This window comes from Lepeophtheirus salmonis, chromosome 14, assembly GCF_016086655.4.
Source record: "Lepeophtheirus salmonis chromosome 14, UVic_Lsal_1.4, whole genome shotgun sequence".
NCBI classification, from domain to species: Eukaryota; Metazoa; Arthropoda; class Copepoda; order Siphonostomatoida; family Caligidae; genus Lepeophtheirus; species Lepeophtheirus salmonis.
Window position 1 is genome coordinate 30,777,201 of NC_052144.2, and position 18,704 is coordinate 30,795,904.

The 18,704-nt window shown below is 30.8% G+C and overlaps 1 protein-coding gene and 2 long non-coding RNA genes across 4 annotated transcripts; 2 read left to right on the forward strand and 1 right to left on the reverse strand.

Moving 5' to 3' along the window:
• The first annotated feature begins 1,495 nt into the window (after positions 1-1,495).
• Positions 1,496-3,184, forward strand: LOC121129827 (uncharacterized). 2 transcript variants are annotated; one of them, XR_011783469.1, is made up of 3 exons: positions 1,496-2,474; positions 2,547-2,832; positions 2,965-3,184. It is a non-coding gene; the product is annotated as an uncharacterized lncRNA (long non-coding RNA). The 2 variants fall into 2 exon arrangements; XR_005868528.2 differs by having other exon boundaries at positions 2,606-2,832.
• Positions 3,185-6,810: 3,626 nt separating this feature from the next.
• Positions 6,811-8,846, reverse strand: Ipp (inositol polyphosphate 1-phosphatase). Its single transcript, XM_040724938.2, has 2 exons — positions 8,113-8,846; positions 6,811-8,041 (listed from the first exon to the last, which is right to left on the reverse strand). Exons 1-2 carry the CDS (start codon positions 8,588-8,590, stop codon positions 7,407-7,409), a joined length of 1,113 nt encoding a protein of 370 aa, XP_040580872.1. The 5' UTR covers positions 8,591-8,846; the 3' UTR covers positions 6,811-7,406.
• A 1,103-nt stretch (positions 8,847-9,949) lies between these two features.
• On the forward strand, positions 9,950-12,870 carry LOC121129647 (uncharacterized). The gene is made up of 2 exons (XR_005868466.2): positions 9,950-10,098; positions 10,314-12,870. It is a non-coding gene; the product is annotated as an uncharacterized lncRNA (long non-coding RNA).
• The last annotated feature ends 5,834 nt before the right edge of the window (positions 12,871-18,704 follow it).

Below are 18,704 nucleotides of genomic sequence, written 5' to 3' on the forward strand. Positions count from 1 at the left end.
ATTAGGCGGACCGCAATCAACTGGTTGGGCATCCCTGCACTGGATTATTAAATTGCTTGAAATGAAATTGTACCTTAATAAAATCCTTAATGATCAGATTGGTTGCAATGAATTGTTTAATAATCAAATTACTCACAATCATTTTACCTGGCAATGTTAATTAACGTAAAATGATCACACCATTGGAAATTTCATAGATTTTTCACATTCTCATTCTTTGGTCCCAGCGTTCCCTTTTCTTTGTATTCGTAGTCGTAATACGCGAATATTTACGAATTTAATTCATTTGAATTAATTCATTGAAGGCCCAGGTGTTTTGCAATATTGATTTTATGGCCTCATAATATTTTGATTTACTCACTAGATAATATTTGGTAATGATTCTGCATCAGGTATCTTTCATTTGAATAAATAGGCACTAAATATATCTAGAACGTTTTTTCTTATTTTGGAAGGGGGAAGAGGAATCTGAAAAAAAAGTCACGAATTTAACAATAATTAATTAGAATGAAATTTTATTTTGAGGTCAATTCAAAAATGAGGTGTATCCTTGTAATATTGTCGTGGCCTTATCTAAAATCGACAACGATATAGAGAGATTTTAGAAACATTATTTATTCACATAAAATTTAATTTTTAGGAAGAAAATTTTATAAGTTAAATTTCAAATATTAAATTTTTTGAACAAATTTCAAAAATCAACAGCTACACAGAGAGAACTAAATTTTTTGCAAAAAAATTGTAAATATTAAATTTTTTGCTCTGCTACATAATTTGCCAGAATAGTGAAACCAAATTTCTAATAAAAGAGAAAAATCCTTAATTTGGAGAGGGCTACAGATCCTTACGGATGCACCTGTGGCCGCCTTCACAAACCCAGTAGGAAGTCCAAAAGATCCTATAATTAAAAAATTTGGTTATACTCTAGAAGTCTTATAAAAAACAATGAATTGGAGTAGGGTTTTGAGCCAACTAAGTGCTCTGGTGGTATATTGCACAACTTGTGGGCAGCAAAAGTAAATAGAGTCTCAAATATGGGTTATGAGCCTACTCCGGGCCATATTGACATATTTTTGGTGCTTTAAAATCCTATTTTTCAAACATTATTTATTACTTAGAAAATATAAATCAAACTGGAAAAAGTATTTCCAATATAGAGGAAACTCTGACAAAGAAGAAACTTTGATGAAGACGAAAATCTGACAAAATCATGACGAAGACAAAATAAAAGAAGATAACTATGACGAATGTTGTGTCTTGACAAGGTTGAGGAGACACAAACTATTTATACAACGGAATCCAGAAGGACCAAGAGATGAGGAGAGGAAAGACGTGGAGGAATAACACAAGGCTTGTTTAATAGGAACAATTATATTCTTATTAATACAAAACACTACTCTGATTTATATAAAAAATAAATGGCTATTTATACTTATAAAGAGGTAAAGACAGTACCTTACAAACATACATATATATATACAAGACAATACAAGAAATTAGATGGAAGGAGATACGAATACATTACAACGCAACAGTGACGATGTCTGATGAAGGCAAAATTATGACACAGACGAAACTATGACGAAAATAAAAGCTGACAAAGACGAGACGAGACAAGACGAATGCGAGACGAAACTGAAAATAGCTGACTAAGTTAACACTGCATAACACGTATCATTAAAAAGTAATTAAACACAATTACGTAATAAAATAAACATTGTACTAATTACTAATCAAATACATAGGATGTGAACCATATTTAAATTGGGGTTAATCTTCCTACCGAAGTTTGAAACATTTTTAAAGAACCTTATCCTGGGTTATTTAATAATTTTTGTACAATATTCCTCCTTTTTTATTTCATTATTAGCATGAGCTCATGCTGCTATTAATTGTAGCCTCATTACAGTTCTTCTATTTAATTAATTTTAAAAATACTTATGAATGACATAGATTTACACGTGGCGTTTGATTGGATAAAAGACGTATATATACTAAAGATGATTGTTTATATCAACTTATGTATTTTCTGAAAAGAAGTACACTCTCCATGTATATAGTGATCCCTGCATAGATACAGATGTTTATAATTAAAAGCTAAGTATTCATATTTTATCCTACTTTTATTTGATTTATACCATGGATTCCTTAACATCTGGATAAACTATTCGCTTTAAAAATTACACAACCTCTCTATTAGAAGTATTTCTGTTTTGATTCAATAAGTTATATGAATATATTCTTTTAACGTCAATTAGTTATAAATAAATCTTATTTTCATATAATTTGATTATTCTAACTGGACGTGAAATATGCCTTCAACTGTGTGGTTCATAGTTGACACACTGGTAAAACATCTGATTGAAAGCTCAATGATAATAAAATGATAACTTCTTTGCATACAGCTCCAACATCAAACATATAAATTCTTACTAAATGAAAATCAGCTATACCAATAAATGGTAAAAAACCTGGTACAAAATACTATATATTTATTTTATTGATATTCAATGAGTGTTTATATAAAATTATTATTTTTTAAATAGATGATAAATCCGTTAATAGCTCTAAAAAAGGTTTTTTTCTCTTCATTTTGAACATGAAGATTTTGAAAAAGAAACTAAATGAAATAATAGAGAACTTAAGGGACATAATTAAGAAAAAGTGATATACCATTTTTAAAAACAAAAGTGACAATTAAGCAAAGGACCTGTATAATGTCAATGGGTGAGGAGACGCGTAAAAATTAGATATCAATTGTGCCTACAAAAATAAGAGTAGATTGAATGGAAGATCAAGTTCAATTTCTATACATAGCAAAATCAGATTAAGGTATTTTGCACAATTCACAAAATTAGTGAAATGATAACTCTCTTTTTGAGAAGATAATTCATTATTATTTTGATTTAATAACTATATTTTTTTTTAAATTAATGATTGATAACTAGTTTTAATTCATTTTAGGTTGTCCAGTTATTGGATTTAGTTTAATAATACAAAGAGACTTGAAATATCAAATGTGGAATACTGCAAATTAGATTTTAAACAAAGAAATAAGTCATCGGTGTTTGTAAAGCAAATAAATACATGTAGTTAAGTTATAAATTTACTTGTTTTTTGAAGAATAAGCGTAAGAACGTTGCCAAAAAAGATGCAATTTTTAGAATAAACAGCTCCAATGAAACCATTTCTGATCTAGCTCAATCAATTTCTTATAAAAAAATATATGAAGGATATTCAAATAAAAATAATAGTTATATAACTGAACAAGAAACTAAGTTTATTTATTGCTTTATAGTTGAATTACTATACATCGAGAGATAAGTTATTCCAATTAAATATTCATAGCATTCATATCTAAATATAATATAATATATAAATATCCGAGAGTAAAAGTTGAACTTGCTGTCACAATAAATTATCAGAATCAATTTGAAATGAAATAAATATCAACCCAATTTTATTATGCGCCGTGTCTTGAGTTTGAGTAGTGGCGATAATAACGCTTTGTTGCATTAAAATAGGCAAAATATGGACTAATTCATGCTTAACATGTTGAATAATCCACATTTAGGTTCTGTATCCAAAATTCCTGAAGTTAAAGGTACATATTCAAGCAGATGTCCTATCTATAGGTATGTATATGTAAACGGGAGGATGAGGCATCCTTGATAATAAATTCTTCAAAAATGAACCACAAACATATAATTATCCAAGAAATCAAATCAGAAACACTCTTTTCAACCCTTTTAATTAATTAGAAAAGGGAGATCAAATCGAAACACAAGAAGTGAGACAAGGATTACATATTGTGAAGTTATCTATAGATGAAAACATATTCATCAATTGACGCTCTTCTCCAATACAAGATAAATATGATAAACTACGAAGGAACTGACGTCACATAACTACGTTATCGATATTCCTTCAAAAAATGCCTTCCTTCGATGTGGTTTAATAAGAGGTCCTTTCTTCATACTTACTGATAAAGACGATCTGCAATTTAAAGTTAGATCTGAAAGGAATAAAAGGAAATCTTGAATACAAAATTAGATCTTTTTTCGACAGAATTGAATCATACTGGATCATTGCTTTAGGAGGACTCTTTCAAGTTTCACAATCATAAAATAAAATTTTCCGATAAAACCTCACACTCGACGATCCGCAATTCCATGATTGATTACTTAAATCACAAATGGACGATCGAATAAGTCCCTATCTCCACGTTCAAGATTCATCACTTTTAAACAAGAATTAATTCTTCTCTTCTGCCATTGTTTTTAATAGAAGAATTATCTATTATTAATTTTAAAAGTTCTAATTATGAGGTTGCGAAGCTTGTTTCTATCCAGATGTTAAGTAGTCCATGTTTATACCTATAAATATATACATAATTAAAATGTATTATTTTTTAAAGATTTGAATGAAACACTTTTTTAGAGTAAATCCTTTATTAAAGGGAAAAAAATGAAAATTCAAGATTTAGAAGAAAGGCAAGTAATTTTTCTGGAACTTGCACTATGAGAATTTGATCTTTTTTTGCACGAGTTTATGCTACTATTAACCTCATTAATGAGATTTTAGCCAGATATATTAAAATATTTAAATCCAACTTGAGCAATGTAATAAGCAAAATGATGTTGTTCTTTACAATTCAACCTAATAGGAAGATAGGGATCTCCTGTTCCTAATAAATTGACAAATAGCTTTGTAAAGCATCCTCTTGGATTTGTCAACATCTATAAAATTTGTAGAGTTTTGTTCGCTGAGAATATCATATTGTAAAGCTGACTAGCAGGCAACGTAGTTAATTATAATAATAAATCTGAAGCCCTTTTATGACCAACCCTATTAAAACTGTTTTGAAAAGTTTCGATGAGATCTCAATCTTCGGCAGAAAATTCTACACCATGTTTTATTGATTTTTCAGAAATCAAAAAGGTGTACAACCTTTAATTTTTGAAAAACTTAATTATGTAAGAGGCTATGTATCTGGATATATAAAACAATAGATTGGCTTGAGATTCTTCCATAGTTAAATTATAATTAGAAAAACTGAAAATAAATATATTTATTAAGAACAAATGGATCAGTGCTTACAAATTATATGATGTTTTTATTTTGACAGTCGTGCTTATTATTTGATTTTCATTTAATATTAAAGTTTCTAGTATAAATTCATATATAAAATGTTAGAGTATTTGGTAATAATATATTTGGAATAAAGGATAAACCCAAAAATATATTTATAAAGCTGTATAATAACACTGCAGTTATTTATTGCATACATACACAATTGTATTATTACAGAAACTATCATTTCAAAAAAATTTATTAAGTACTCCAAAAACGGTTTTTTTGTGTTTATATGTAAAGTAATAATAATCCAATTCACGTTTAACAAAAAGTAGGGGGGATATTCTCTAACAAAAATACTTACAAGTATTAACATTGTAAAATTTAATTTTCTATTCAAACATTTCAATGATTATTCCATACAAAAATTATATGTGTATTGGAAGAAAATAACAAAATAATAATGTCATAACTAAGCATACAAGACACATCACATTTAATTCGGTTAGCAAGATATGCTAATGTGAAAGGTAATCATAAGTTATATTATAAAATAAAAAAGTACTGATATTGTACACAGTCAATTAGACTTTGCCATATTATTTTTAACTATAAAAATACACTTCCCTTTACATTTTCAAATTTCCGAATGGGATAGAAATTTCACCGAAAATCAACATCAAGATTCGGTTTTAAAGTATGTTATTATTCAATTTTGATTGTATAATTTCAGTATTAAATTTTTTTTTATTACAAAAAGGTTAATAAAATATTGATGGTATATCTTAACAACTATTGTTTTGTATTCATTGGGTATAGTTAACATTATATCCGTACATAGCCTCAATAAAAATTATAATGATGAATTTTTTTAAGATAAACTATATTAAAAATGTCAAACTATTATTTTTATTTTTTTATAAATTAAATTAGTGAATCTCGGGGATGTCGATGAGTGAGTCAGGAGAAAACAGTGATGTGTTGTCTCCTTTAAAGTCCTGGACTCTAAAAAAATTTCTTTGTTGTTTCCCCTTATACCTAGGAAGTTACTTCACATCCGTTTTTGTCTTAACTTATTCCATAATGGACATTCACTTCCTCATAAGGATTATTCATAGTCCAATTCACTCGGATTATGAAGCCGCTCAATTAGTCCCCATTTATTTTGTCAAGGTGGCTAAGACTCTTCAAATCATTCTTGGATTTTATACTTCCATTATAAGCTTTATAGGAACTTTAAAACGCAGTTTAAGAATAATTTCCGTCACTAGTTGTTGTCTCGTCATTCTTATACTTTTCCTTGGAGTCGATATCAATATGATCTTTTTGTTATACAAAAGTAGTTTTCCCTTGGACACTTTTAGCCTCATTTTCCGAGCCAATTCCATTTTAATTTTGACATATCTCTCTTGGGTCTGTTTCTCATACTATTGGAAAGTTCTGAAAGATAAGTCAGAAAGAGAGAAAAACGAGACGTTGCGATGAATAGTGAGGAGACACAAACAGACATCTTGCCTATCTTATACATATTATGTTAATGAATTATATAAGATAGCTGAAGAAGAATCCTAGTAAAATGAACAAAACAATTTAAAATAATATGGCTTCATGTGAACTAACAGAATCAGAGCACTACCTACAAGAAACTTGTTAACTATTTGATAAATAAGAAAGAATCATTGTGGATAAGACAGAAAATTAGAAAATAAAAAATGGTTTCAAAACACAATTATATATTGGAGAAAATACTTATTTTTTATTAAAAAAAAAGTCCTTATCGAGAAAAATGTTGAATGTGTTGCATTCAAATAATATGATAACAATAATTGCATTGAATAAAAGCTGGCATGAGTATAAATAAATAAAAATGATCTTTAATTTTTCTAAAAGATAATCCAATCATATTTAGAAAATATATATACTGATAAAAATTATATGGTTCTAGAACAAAGATACTTCCATTGGTAAAATAATATGACAAAAATTTAATCTACAACGCAAAGAGTTAAGTGTATAATACTTAAAACACACAAAAACATATGATAAATCAAATGAAAAACCTAAAATCCGTTTACCTTTAGGTTCACCAAAAAACTGTGTTGTTCAAAATGACTAACTTGATTTCCTTATATATATACGATATATAACAGAAGTGAAGCCTTATAATATATCTTCTTTGTATACAGAAACTATGGTAAAATACGAAAACTTTACTTTATGAGACAAACTCAATTCAAAAGAAATGGCCGGAGTGAGTGTCTACTTATTTTTGTTCTGCTTTCGTATTTAAACAAATATACGCAGTACTTCTATCATTCATAGGTGATGTATTAATTAGATGAAGATGATAGATCTGCAATATCTTGACGAAGTGCCCAAAGCTTGGAACGATCTCTGTAAGCGATGATTCCACTCGCATTCCTCCATTTTTCTAGACCACTAGCAGATTCATTTTCATAAATATAATTAATATTTTCATCTCCGTAGAAATCACAAATATCCCCTCCTAAGCTCACAAGTATCCCATGACCAGCACACGTATCCCACTTATTTGTAGTTGGTTTAGAACAAATATAAAAATCAGAAAGGCCAAGAGCTACAACAAGGGTTTTGTAACCGGCTCCTTGAGCCCGAACAATGTTATATTTTGATTTAAGACTCTCCATCATGTCAGAGCTCTCTTTATTCCCGCAAACAATAACAGGTTTCGACAAAGAAGGAACCATTTTCAAATTGTTATAACAAATATCTCCTTGAGTGTAACCCCAAAATATACTACCCCTCCAGTCATTGGATGCTGGATCCCGTTCAACGAAAGGACAGTTGATCACTCCAAGAATGGGTTTCCCTGTCTGAATATCATACACACCTATAAGGACTGTTACGACTGGGAGCCCATTGGAGGCAACATTGGTAATAGGAGAGGAGGAGCCTTCTGTGCCACGTATATAGTTACTCGTGGAATCTGTAAGAAAGGACAAAGGGAAAAGATTGAATCAAATTGAGTAATGAAGGGAAAAAAAAGTGTTCAACTACCGATTGGATCTACCCATAGAGCCACATTTGAAACATCTAGCTCCAAGTCCTTCGGAATGGACTCAAGGATGTCTTCAATAACAGACCCTCCAACATTTACATCTTTAGTATGAATTAACGATGCTAACGTTTTAGCAGAGCGATCGTGTCCATCAAGGACGGACTCCAAGAGTCTTGCTGTGTCTTCCTCTTCTTTCTGCACCTTTACCGTAATGGAGTCCCCCAATGTATTTGTAAACTCGTTGTTTTCCTCTCCTTTAATCTGCTCACGGGACAAATGAACTTCGGCAAGCTCGTATTTAATCATCTCCTGGATGAGTACGTCCGCTAGAGTCTTGAAATCCGGTCGCTCACCACATTCCTTTTCCTCAATAAGTAAGGAAAAGAGATCCTCTTCCCTCCGACAGGCTCTGGCGATCAAGGAAGCTTTCTCAGAGACACGTACTATGTCGGAAACAAATTGTCGCACGGACGTCATATTTCGAGTTTGAATTGTCGAATACAACTAACGCTTCTTTATTATAAATAAGTGAACAAAAATCTATAAAAGTCGGATAATAACATATTATTAATAAGTCAGCTGCTGGCATTATTTTCCTCCCTTTTTCTAAGCTTCATACACAGCGCACGCGGATATTTTTTTTCTTTCTTCTTTACTTAAAGGAATATCCTTTTAGATTTGAGTAAGCAAGAGTATTTGATATTTTATAAATAGTAAGTCCCCGCGAGTAAAGCTTAAACAAAAAAAAGTTACAGATTTATAATCAAATATGTAAAAAAATAATTTGTAGTTTTTTAATAGCAAACTGAAGTGTTTTTTACACTTGCTAATGTTGTTATTACAATTCATATAGAAAACATATAATTATAAAGTAATTACTAGAGTAAAAATACAAAAAGTAGCATTGAGGTTGGTTGGAGAGTTATACATGGTAAGTCCTAGTTGGACTCAGAATATAATTGAGGGTCGACATTTGGATAATTCCTCCTCAAGTCCGTTCTAGGTACTGAATGGTGCCCATAAAAGACGGAGACTAACCCTGGAGATTTGTGGCGGAGTTATAATTGTAACTTCTTGTAGGACTCAAAGTAGAATTAAGGATCATAATCTGAGTAATTTGCCTATTTCCTGGTTTATTTACATATTTCTCCATCCTAAAGTTGTTTGTAGCTGATCGAATGAGACGTCATTACAGCCATCAGCGTCCGCAGGGGGTGGGGGATGTAATCAAGAAAATAAAAAGAATATTAATATGGAAAAAATTAGCACCCCCCTCCAAATCAATTTAAGGATTTCTTTTCGAAAAGAAAAAGTAAGAAGAAAAAAAAAATTATGATTTCTTTAACAAAAAAAAATAGGTTATGGGGATTTTTTTTTCTCAAAAAAAACGTCATTCGTTCGTGGAAAGCCCCCCAAATACCAAATATAATCCTGCGGACGCAGTAACGTGATTAGGGGGCGGTCAGCCCCGGATGGCACAATTTTTGGGTGGCATTTTTGTTGAGCCAAAGTATTATTATATAATAATGTTTTTCTCATTTTTCTAACATTTCATTATTTTTTTGCCTTTCTCAAATCTCGGTATTCGAACTACTCTGTTATTATTTAATAATCAATAATATCAATGCTGTAGCATCATACCTTTTACATCGTGAATATTTATTCTTTAGACGTTTATATATGTAGTTTTATCTAAAAAGCCATTCGATATTTTTGGTGCAATATACTCTTGGTGAGCTTCACTCACCCACGAGATGTAATTAGAACTTGTTATATTTGCATGTTATTATTGTACATCCTTTCAATATTTACTGGTTTTAATCACATCCACACGTTCTTCCTTCCGCACCTTTTAATTATTCTATTATTTAGTCTTGTTTTATCCTTTAACCAATAAATTGTATATCCTATTAATTCTCCGTCTATAATTAAGCTAGGATCAATATTAACGGTCTGTCAGTATTGGGAATTATAGAACAGGTTAGGTAAGGTTGGGATTTCTTATTTAATCAACGGTGGCGGACATCCAAATAATATTTGTTATGTTCAACTGTTCATAATATTAAATTATTTACTTATTAAACCTAATTTATTATTGTTAAATCAATGATTAATTTACAAATTTAAATAATTATAGGTATTTTCAATCAATTATGTAACAAAGATTCGTGTATTTATTATTTATTTAATTTATTGTTAGTTATCACGTATAGATTACTGGAACATATCTTATTAGTTATTACCCCATCACAGATTAAGTGAACTAACTAGGAAAAGCGGTGCAGCATTCCGAAGAAAGAGAAAAACGAGACAAGAATAAGAAAGCTGAATGAAGGAGCCATACTTAAATTTCTCAGCCGTCCGTGCAGACAAAACTAATATTACTGCAGAAGTTCGTGGAAATGATATTGTTGAAGTTCATGGAGATGAAGTTGGTGAAGTTCATGGAGATGATCATGATGTTGATAAAGCTGATCCACAACAAATTACTGAAGAACAAAACTCAAATATTAATTTGAAAGATATGGGGATGGGGCCTGCAATGTCTAATTACAGTATTCGGGAAATGCTTATACAACAAGGATCGAAGGCTGTGCAAAATATTGACTGTGAATTCAAAGAAGTTGTACGTTTAGGACAAATATCAAAACTGGAAGGGGGAACTAGAAGCCTCTCAAGAAAATGTTTTTTTCGAACTTTACAAAAACGGGGAAAAAAACTTGAGAACCTGGATGATATACTCTCCATCGAAAGAACCCGTATTTTGTTTTTGTTGTAAGCTATGTTCAAATGAAAACTTCAAGTTTTGTTCTGTTGATGGTTTCAAATCTTGATGGAAATTGAACCCTAAGATACGAGAACATGAATCTTGTCTTGCACATTCGCCTTTTCAAAGGGAAGACAACAAATATAACAAACACCAAATCCTTGTTAAAAATGCAACAGAGAAATGGAAGCTAATTCTTGTTAGATTATTGGACTTAATTATATTTCTTGCTAAGCAAAATCTAGCTTTACTAGGCCATAGAGAACGTATTCGAGTTGGGCAGGAAAAAGAAAATAGGAAATTTTCTTGAACTTGTTCAACTGATTGGAAAATACGAGCCAGTAAAACTGCTGCGTGTTCATTTGCTTAAAGTAAGAATTTCTAGATATGCAACTTCCTATATCTCACTACTAATTCAAAATGAATTTGTGAACCTCCTGGGAGATCAATTGACAAACAAAGTTATTGATGAAGTGAAAAAAAGTGAATACTACTGGATAAATCTCGATAGTACTACAGACCAAATGAGTCAAATGTTACGTTATGTTAAGATAACTGACAATGAAGTAAAAGTAGAAGACTCCTTCTTCGTTTTATTAAGATTTAAGGCAAAAATGCTGAGCAAATAACATTGACGATTTTTAAACAATTATAAATGGACGACATTAACATTCAGCACTGTCTTAAACAAGCATTTGATAATGCAGCAGTAATGGCAGGTCATCGATCTGGTATTCAAGCACGCATCCGGGAAGTTACCCCATATATTGTGTTTGTGCCATGCAACAATCATTCTCTGAATTTAGCAGCTGTGCATGCAGCTTTATTGGTTGCAAATTCAGTTACATTTTTGGGCACATTGGACTGTTTATTTGCATTCTTCTCTGCCTCAACTCGTCGGTGGTATATCTTGATTGAGATAACTGGTGTAACGGCCATGTGAAACGAGATGGAGTAGTCGATCAGATGCAGTGAAAGTTATTCACACCAAATTCACGGAAGTCATCACTGCACTTGAACGTTTGATGGAAAATGTAGAAAACGCAACTACGAGGTCTGATGCAGTCTTAATTTTTCAGGTGATGCTGTCATTTTCTTTCTTGACATTCATTAGTCTTTGGAGTGATACACTTCGTGATGGCACTCAAAAGATCCTCCAAACGAAAGGACTGGACCTACAACAATGCACCTTTAAATTAATTATCAGCCTTGAATGCTTCTCTACTTCAAAATCGAGACAAAATAGTGGAAGATGCGTTGGCATATTCTACAGAAATTTGCTCTGATATGGGAATCAGCACAGAACGTCGACTTAGCAAAAAGAAAATAATGGGATATTAGAAAGTGTCAATGCAGCTCAATGTTATGCCGCTGAAACAAGAAGAGAAATGTTGTCAATGATTGATCGACTAGCTGTATAAATATCCTCTAGATTCGAAAGCCTCCAGAATATTGCAAAGAAATATATCTTTCTCACAACTTCGAAATTGTTAGATATACAGTATAATTGTAATTTAGATGCGCTTGATGAGAATATTCAGAGAAGACCTTCTCATTGTAAGGGCAAGACTGCAAAATTATTTTGCAGCTGCTGAAGAAATAGAAGGGCCCTTACAACTTCTTCAGTTTATTCAAAAATATAATCTTACTGATTCAGTGCCGAATATAGTAATAGTTTTAAGAATCTTTTTAACTCTTGCAATCTGTGTTTCTAGCTGTAAACAGTCGTTTTCTAAACTAAAACTCATTAAGAATTAACTCAGGTCAATAATGAGTCAAACAAGGTTGACTGATTTGGTAATACTTTCTATAGAGCGTGACCTTGTGGGAAAAAAATGATTTTGATGAGTTTGTTCATGATTTTGTGAACCGTAAGGCACGTAAAATCAATTTATAAGCTTTTGTTTTTAATTGATTAACCTTCTTTTCTTCAACCTAATATTATAATTTTTTGTGTATAAATATCATAAATAAATTTAAGTGAAATAAAGAGTTGCTACGGTTTTTTTCTTGCTTGGCATACCTATATTATTCAGTTTTCGGCTTTTTCAAGTTTTATTAGAATTTGTAGGTGGCAGCAAAATTAATATCCGCCCCGGGTGGTACATTGGCTAGTTACGCCACTTTGCGGACGCCCTTTGGCTATGCTCGTGGGCCTGGAGCAAAAGTGTTATAAGTGACATTTTGTAATTTGTTTTAATATATGAAAGAGTGTTTTATGCATCATATTCGACATACGAGGGTAGTTTCAAAAGTCAGTGCAGATTACGGGAGATGGGACTACTGACCGTATCGAGGAGATGCTTAGTTAGTTGCATCTCTTGGAGGAACACACATTCACTTTCAGCCAGATCGTTCGATTTCTTTCTGTTTGGTGGTCGTTTGAATCGAGGAATCGGCCGGAAAGATTAGAAGGACTGTCTTGGATTTGCAAGGAATAATCTTAATCGACTATGTGGAAAAGGGTAAAACTATTGGAAGCGCATATTATTCAACTTAGCTGCAAGAAACTCCCAAGGATAGGCCCAATAAATTCATTTTCCATCACGATGATGCACCAGTCCTACACCTAAGCAGTTGTGGTCGCAAGGTTTATGTAAATAGGGTTCCAACTTGAGATGCCCGCAGCGCTTGCAATCTCACGCACCTTTACTCCACTGTTATCCATCACATCTGTTATCACAAGAAAAAAAATTTCGTACATTTTTTGAAAATTACTCCACTTCCTCGATTCAAACGAATGCCAAACAGAAAGAAATAGATCGATCTGGCTGAGAGTTGGTGTGTGTTCATCCAAGAGATGTTACTAACTAAACATAACCTCGATATGTGCCTGTTGTACCATCTCTTCGACTTTTCAAACGACCCTTGTACCTATAATATATTAGTTTTAGAAATTGATGTTGGAAAGTTGATATTTGAAGAACTTTAAAACTATGATCCATAAAAGCAATCTTATATATATTAAAACAAAGAATTACAAAATGTCACTTATGTATAACACTTTTGCTCCAGGATCACGTGCTGGTCTTCTTCAAAACAGTCTTTAAATTCTCCGGATTGGCGTGTTCATTTCCGATTTCATATTTACAACTATAAATATTATCTACTTATTCATTAACGCTTCTAGGATGTTACGCCCAAGGCAGTTTAGCCCTGCAGAAGTTACGCCCTCATACATATGTATATTATAGCATAAATGTATCTTCCACATAATAATTTAAGTATGTTATGGATTTTTATTTTACTTTTTTCTACTCGAATGCAGTTTTGTTTATTAATAAAAAAAAATTATTTTTAAATGCTTGTTTTTATTAGTTTTTTACAATCCTGTTATAAAATCGTCTAAATAGAACTCACGTTATGATCTGTAAATATGCTAAATAAGTCGAAAATACTAGATGACTTAGACAGAGGTGTAGAATGGGATTCGAATATATTTGATCAAAAATGTTTAACTCTACCTAGTCGGAGTCACCAAATCAATAACCAAAGACACCGAGCTCAAAATTGTTGCTGTAAGTCTTCTGTTAAAATTGTAACAAAACTTTATCTCATTTTCACTACTCCATAACTGCATAAGTAATACGTATGTAGATGTAGGTATGATCTTTTCATTCATCAACTATTATTACAGTTTCTACATTTTCTTCATCATCTTCAGATGAACTTTTGGAGCATTTTGACTTGCTTGTTGTAAATAATATATGTTTCTCTTTATAAGTCCTCTGCACTTGTTTTTTCTTGTGTATAGATTAATTTTTATACTTATTATTGTAAATATTTCATAGAATATATATATATATTGATTATTCTATTATTTGTATTCAACGCTACAATAATATGTAAAGAGTAATAATTTGAGCGTCAAAAGCAATGCATACTCCTAGTAGGGATTGTTTCCACGATGGTGAAAGACATGGGGTGTCCAATCTAGGTAATAGTAATAGCTATACTATGGGAGATCGGTATCCTGAAAGAGGGCTTCCATGATCCCCCCCTCATTTTCAAATGTTATGCAAAAAAAAACATTAAATATACGATTTATTTTATATTCTAAAGAAGTATTATTCGTCCCAGTACAAAATCTTAGTCTTATTTGTAAATGAATGAATAATTCTTGTTAATATCTTAAAAACCCTTGCCAGGGTTATGGAGTTTTTCCAAGCACTACCATATATAAATATATAAAATCCCTTGCGGCATACTCAGAAAAGTCTACGTTATGTTATCCAATGACCACTGGAGGTTTAGGGCTAAGGTCGGCCCTGATCTTACTCCGTCTTGAGATATGATGACTAAAAAAGCTGATAATAGGTACTTTGATTTAGCTGAAAAACATTAGAGATGGAGTATTTTATATTTCTTATCAGAGATTAGTCAAAGGGATTCTAATGGTGATCATTGCAAGTCTCATCCTATTTAATTTAAACATTTCAAGCCAAAAAAATATTTGCAAGCAATAAATTATTAAAAATACTCATAGTGTCAGTATATGTTAAAAAGTGTAACAACACCTTGAATAAAAGGCTCAAGGCAAGATATGTATGTCAGCACTGGGTTGTGATTGGAGGAACATTTAAAGGTGTTCTGCTCCCTCTTTTTGCATTAGCGAGTATATTTATCAATGTGCAATTTGACTCCTGTATGATAACAATAGAATATAAATTATCGAAAGAAAATATTACAGTCCACATATCATTAATTAATCAACGTTCTGCCCAAATGAGAAAGAAGGGAGAAAGAGCAGTCGAAGGTGCTCTAACACCTTTATTAACATTACACAACTGATAACACTTAATACTTATAATTCTTCAATGAATCAAAATTTTTAGTGATATCATGTTACAAAAAATATACAAATATTATTTGAAAAAATTAATTCCGTCATATAGAACTTAATGTAAATTACCCCCCCCCCATCCCCTTTTTGAATAAATACAGGCAAATTACAAAAGAAGGATAATTATAATTACTACCAATTAGAGCACAATTGAGATATACCAGAGTTTTATGTAGACATATTATATGTGTTATACACTATAATTTGTTACCCTAACGTCATGTATTAGAGTACATTTTTTGATATTAATATCACACTATATATGACGTACCTACTAATTTTGTTACACGGTCCTAAACCGTATTTTATTTTCAGTTTGGTTTTATTTAATTTTTTCTATACGAATTTGTACGGATATTTCGCTACAGACTGCGATCTTAGACACTTTGAATCTATGGAACGATTTTTTACCCTCTCCATATTTATGAGTTCCAAAAGTATGATTCAAGCAACACTTTCAACTTCATATATTGTTGTTATAGGTCGATGCTTTCAATTTTGAAACACACATGATGTAATTACAGTTCATTTTTACTATAGAATCAGTCTAGACCGAATTTTAAATGAGACCGATCCGGATCTATTTTTTCTTTAAGGCCGAACTTCTCTTTTGACACGGGTCAAGATGGAACTTCTTTAAACGACCAAATTAGTTTGGTCCACAAAAAATCGTAACCAACTCTAGCATCTACACCCTATATATACTACTCCTAATAAGGAATGGAATCTGTAAAAAAAAAAAAAAAAAAAAAAAAAAAAAAAAAAAAAAAAAAGGATTCAAAAGCTGTGTCAATATATACACTTTCTGTTCGTGTTTTCCCTTTGCGCAAACAGATGAAATGAACAAATGCATCTGCTCTTAAAATATCGATCCTCTTTATATTCCAGATAAGAAGAATGTAGATGCTTCAAAAGAGGAAAGTAAGGTTTCATACACCTTCAGATACATACTTTTATTAGTGTTATCCTTTTTTTTGCTATTAAATTTTCTTTATTACACATTATAATCATACATGTAAATCCGGTGTGGTTTTTAGCTGGCCCTTTCATTTTTAGTTGGTAGTAAAAGAACGAATTTTATTTTCCTTAGCAGTTGTCATTATTATTTAATTCCTGAGTAATGAATATCCTTTCCTAAAGGAATATAATTATTTTCAAAACCTGTTTAAACGTTCGTCTGTGCTCAAAAAAGAACAACACTGAAGATTTGTTACGGAGATATAATTGTAAGTCCCTGTTGGACTCATAGTATAATTAGAGATCGATATCGGAGTAATACTAGCAAATGTCATTCTTGAAATATCCTTTTTTCCTTCCTCTATAGTCAGAGATGATTGTAACTGATTTATTCAAACGTCATGAGCATTTTTCTTTCTTTCCTCCAAAACATTTTTTTAAATTGCCCATTCCACACTGGATTTTCACCTTTGATTATAATCTTTCCTCATGATAAGAAAATAAAGGACTCTTGAGCATTATCAGGGGTGTACGCAGGGGAGGTCCCCTCCCCAAATTAAGGAATTTTTTATTAAACGTAATATTTAATTTTTCCAGTTTTTTTCCAAAAAAATTAATTGTCTGTGAATAGCTATGGATTTATGAAATTATCCTTCGAAAAATTTAATATTTTAAATTATTTTTCAAAAGGTTTTATATTTAAAATTTCAGTTTTTTCTGAAAGTCTCTGGATTTTTTAAATTTTTTTGGAAAAAAATTTAATTTCTGTGAATCACTATGGATTTTTGAAATTTTTCTCCTAAAAATTTTATATTTGAAATTTAATTTTAGAAATTTTTTGGCAAAAATTTCAAGAATTGTTTTTTTTTTTGGTGAATAACTCCATATTTTCAAAATTTTTGTACAAAAGTTTCCTTTTTTGAGAAAAACTGGATTTTCGAAAAAAAAAATCCAAAAAATTTACTTTTTTGTAAAAATCTTTAGATTTTTGAATATTTTTCCCAAAAAATTTTTTTTTTTTTGAGCAGCTGTCGATCCTTGATATGTTTGCCTCCCGTAGTTACCTAATTTGAATTTTATAATTCGAATTATCTCCATTTTTCTCACTTCTCACTCGCGAATTTCATTCTTGAGGATTTTTATATCATTTCTGTTACTTTTAGCTGTGTTTTCTTGATTCTATAAATCATCATTGGAGATATGTTTTCAAGCATTTTCTGCGACAGTCCTTATTTAGGACTTTGTTTGAAAAAAAAATTCTTCAAATAAATTTTTTCAAAATCCACAGCCATTCAGAAAAAGTTTTATTTTTTGGAAAAAAAATTCAAAGGCTTGTATAAAAAATTTCAGAAATCCATAGCTTTAATCAAAAAATTAAATTTTTGGGAAAAAATATTCAAAATCCACATATTTAAAAAAAAATTAAATTTTTTGGATTAAACAATTGAAAAATTTCATTTCAAATATTACATTTTCTAGTAAAAAGTAAAAATTCTTCTCTAGGAACGATCGAGGCGTAAACCTACCTATATTGAGTTTGAGAGAAAAATTTATCCCGGTTGTGTTGTCATTTGAGCTTTCACTAATTAGTGACAGCTATTTTTTTGTCAAAGGGATTCTAGTCTACCAATGCCTCATATTATCCATTCCTCTAACATTAGTCATCAATGTTCTAAATATAGATGTATATTAGTACTTTATATATATTAGACTGTACCTGAAGACAAAAGTTCGAAATTTGATATTGTAGGATATTTTTTATTTTGCCCTTTGTTCATATAACAAGAAAATTACTTTCATTAGTTCAAAAAAAAAGTCCTTCATGGACGCATTTTGGTTTGAAAATCTGTTAAATATATTTACAAAAATGATTTTTTTTCATGTTACTCCTTTAAAGTTATTGAGTGAAATTGAAATACAGGATTTTTATATAGTTAAATAATATAAAATATAGGCAGACCTTTTCTTCGTTCCGCTTTCAGCATTTATTTACATACTTTCCATTCCGTGTTCCAAACATACTG

Bases quoted from the DNA above. Each gene is read 5' to 3' on its own strand.
- Ipp (XM_040724938.2), bottom strand. From the start codon at position 8,590: ATGACGTCCGTGCGACAATTTGTTTCCGACATAGTACGTGTCTCTGAG. The intron at 8,042-8,112 runs GTAGTTGAACAC...CCTTTCTTACAG, and splicing joins TCTATGGGTAGATCCAATCG to ATTCCACGAGTAACTATATA.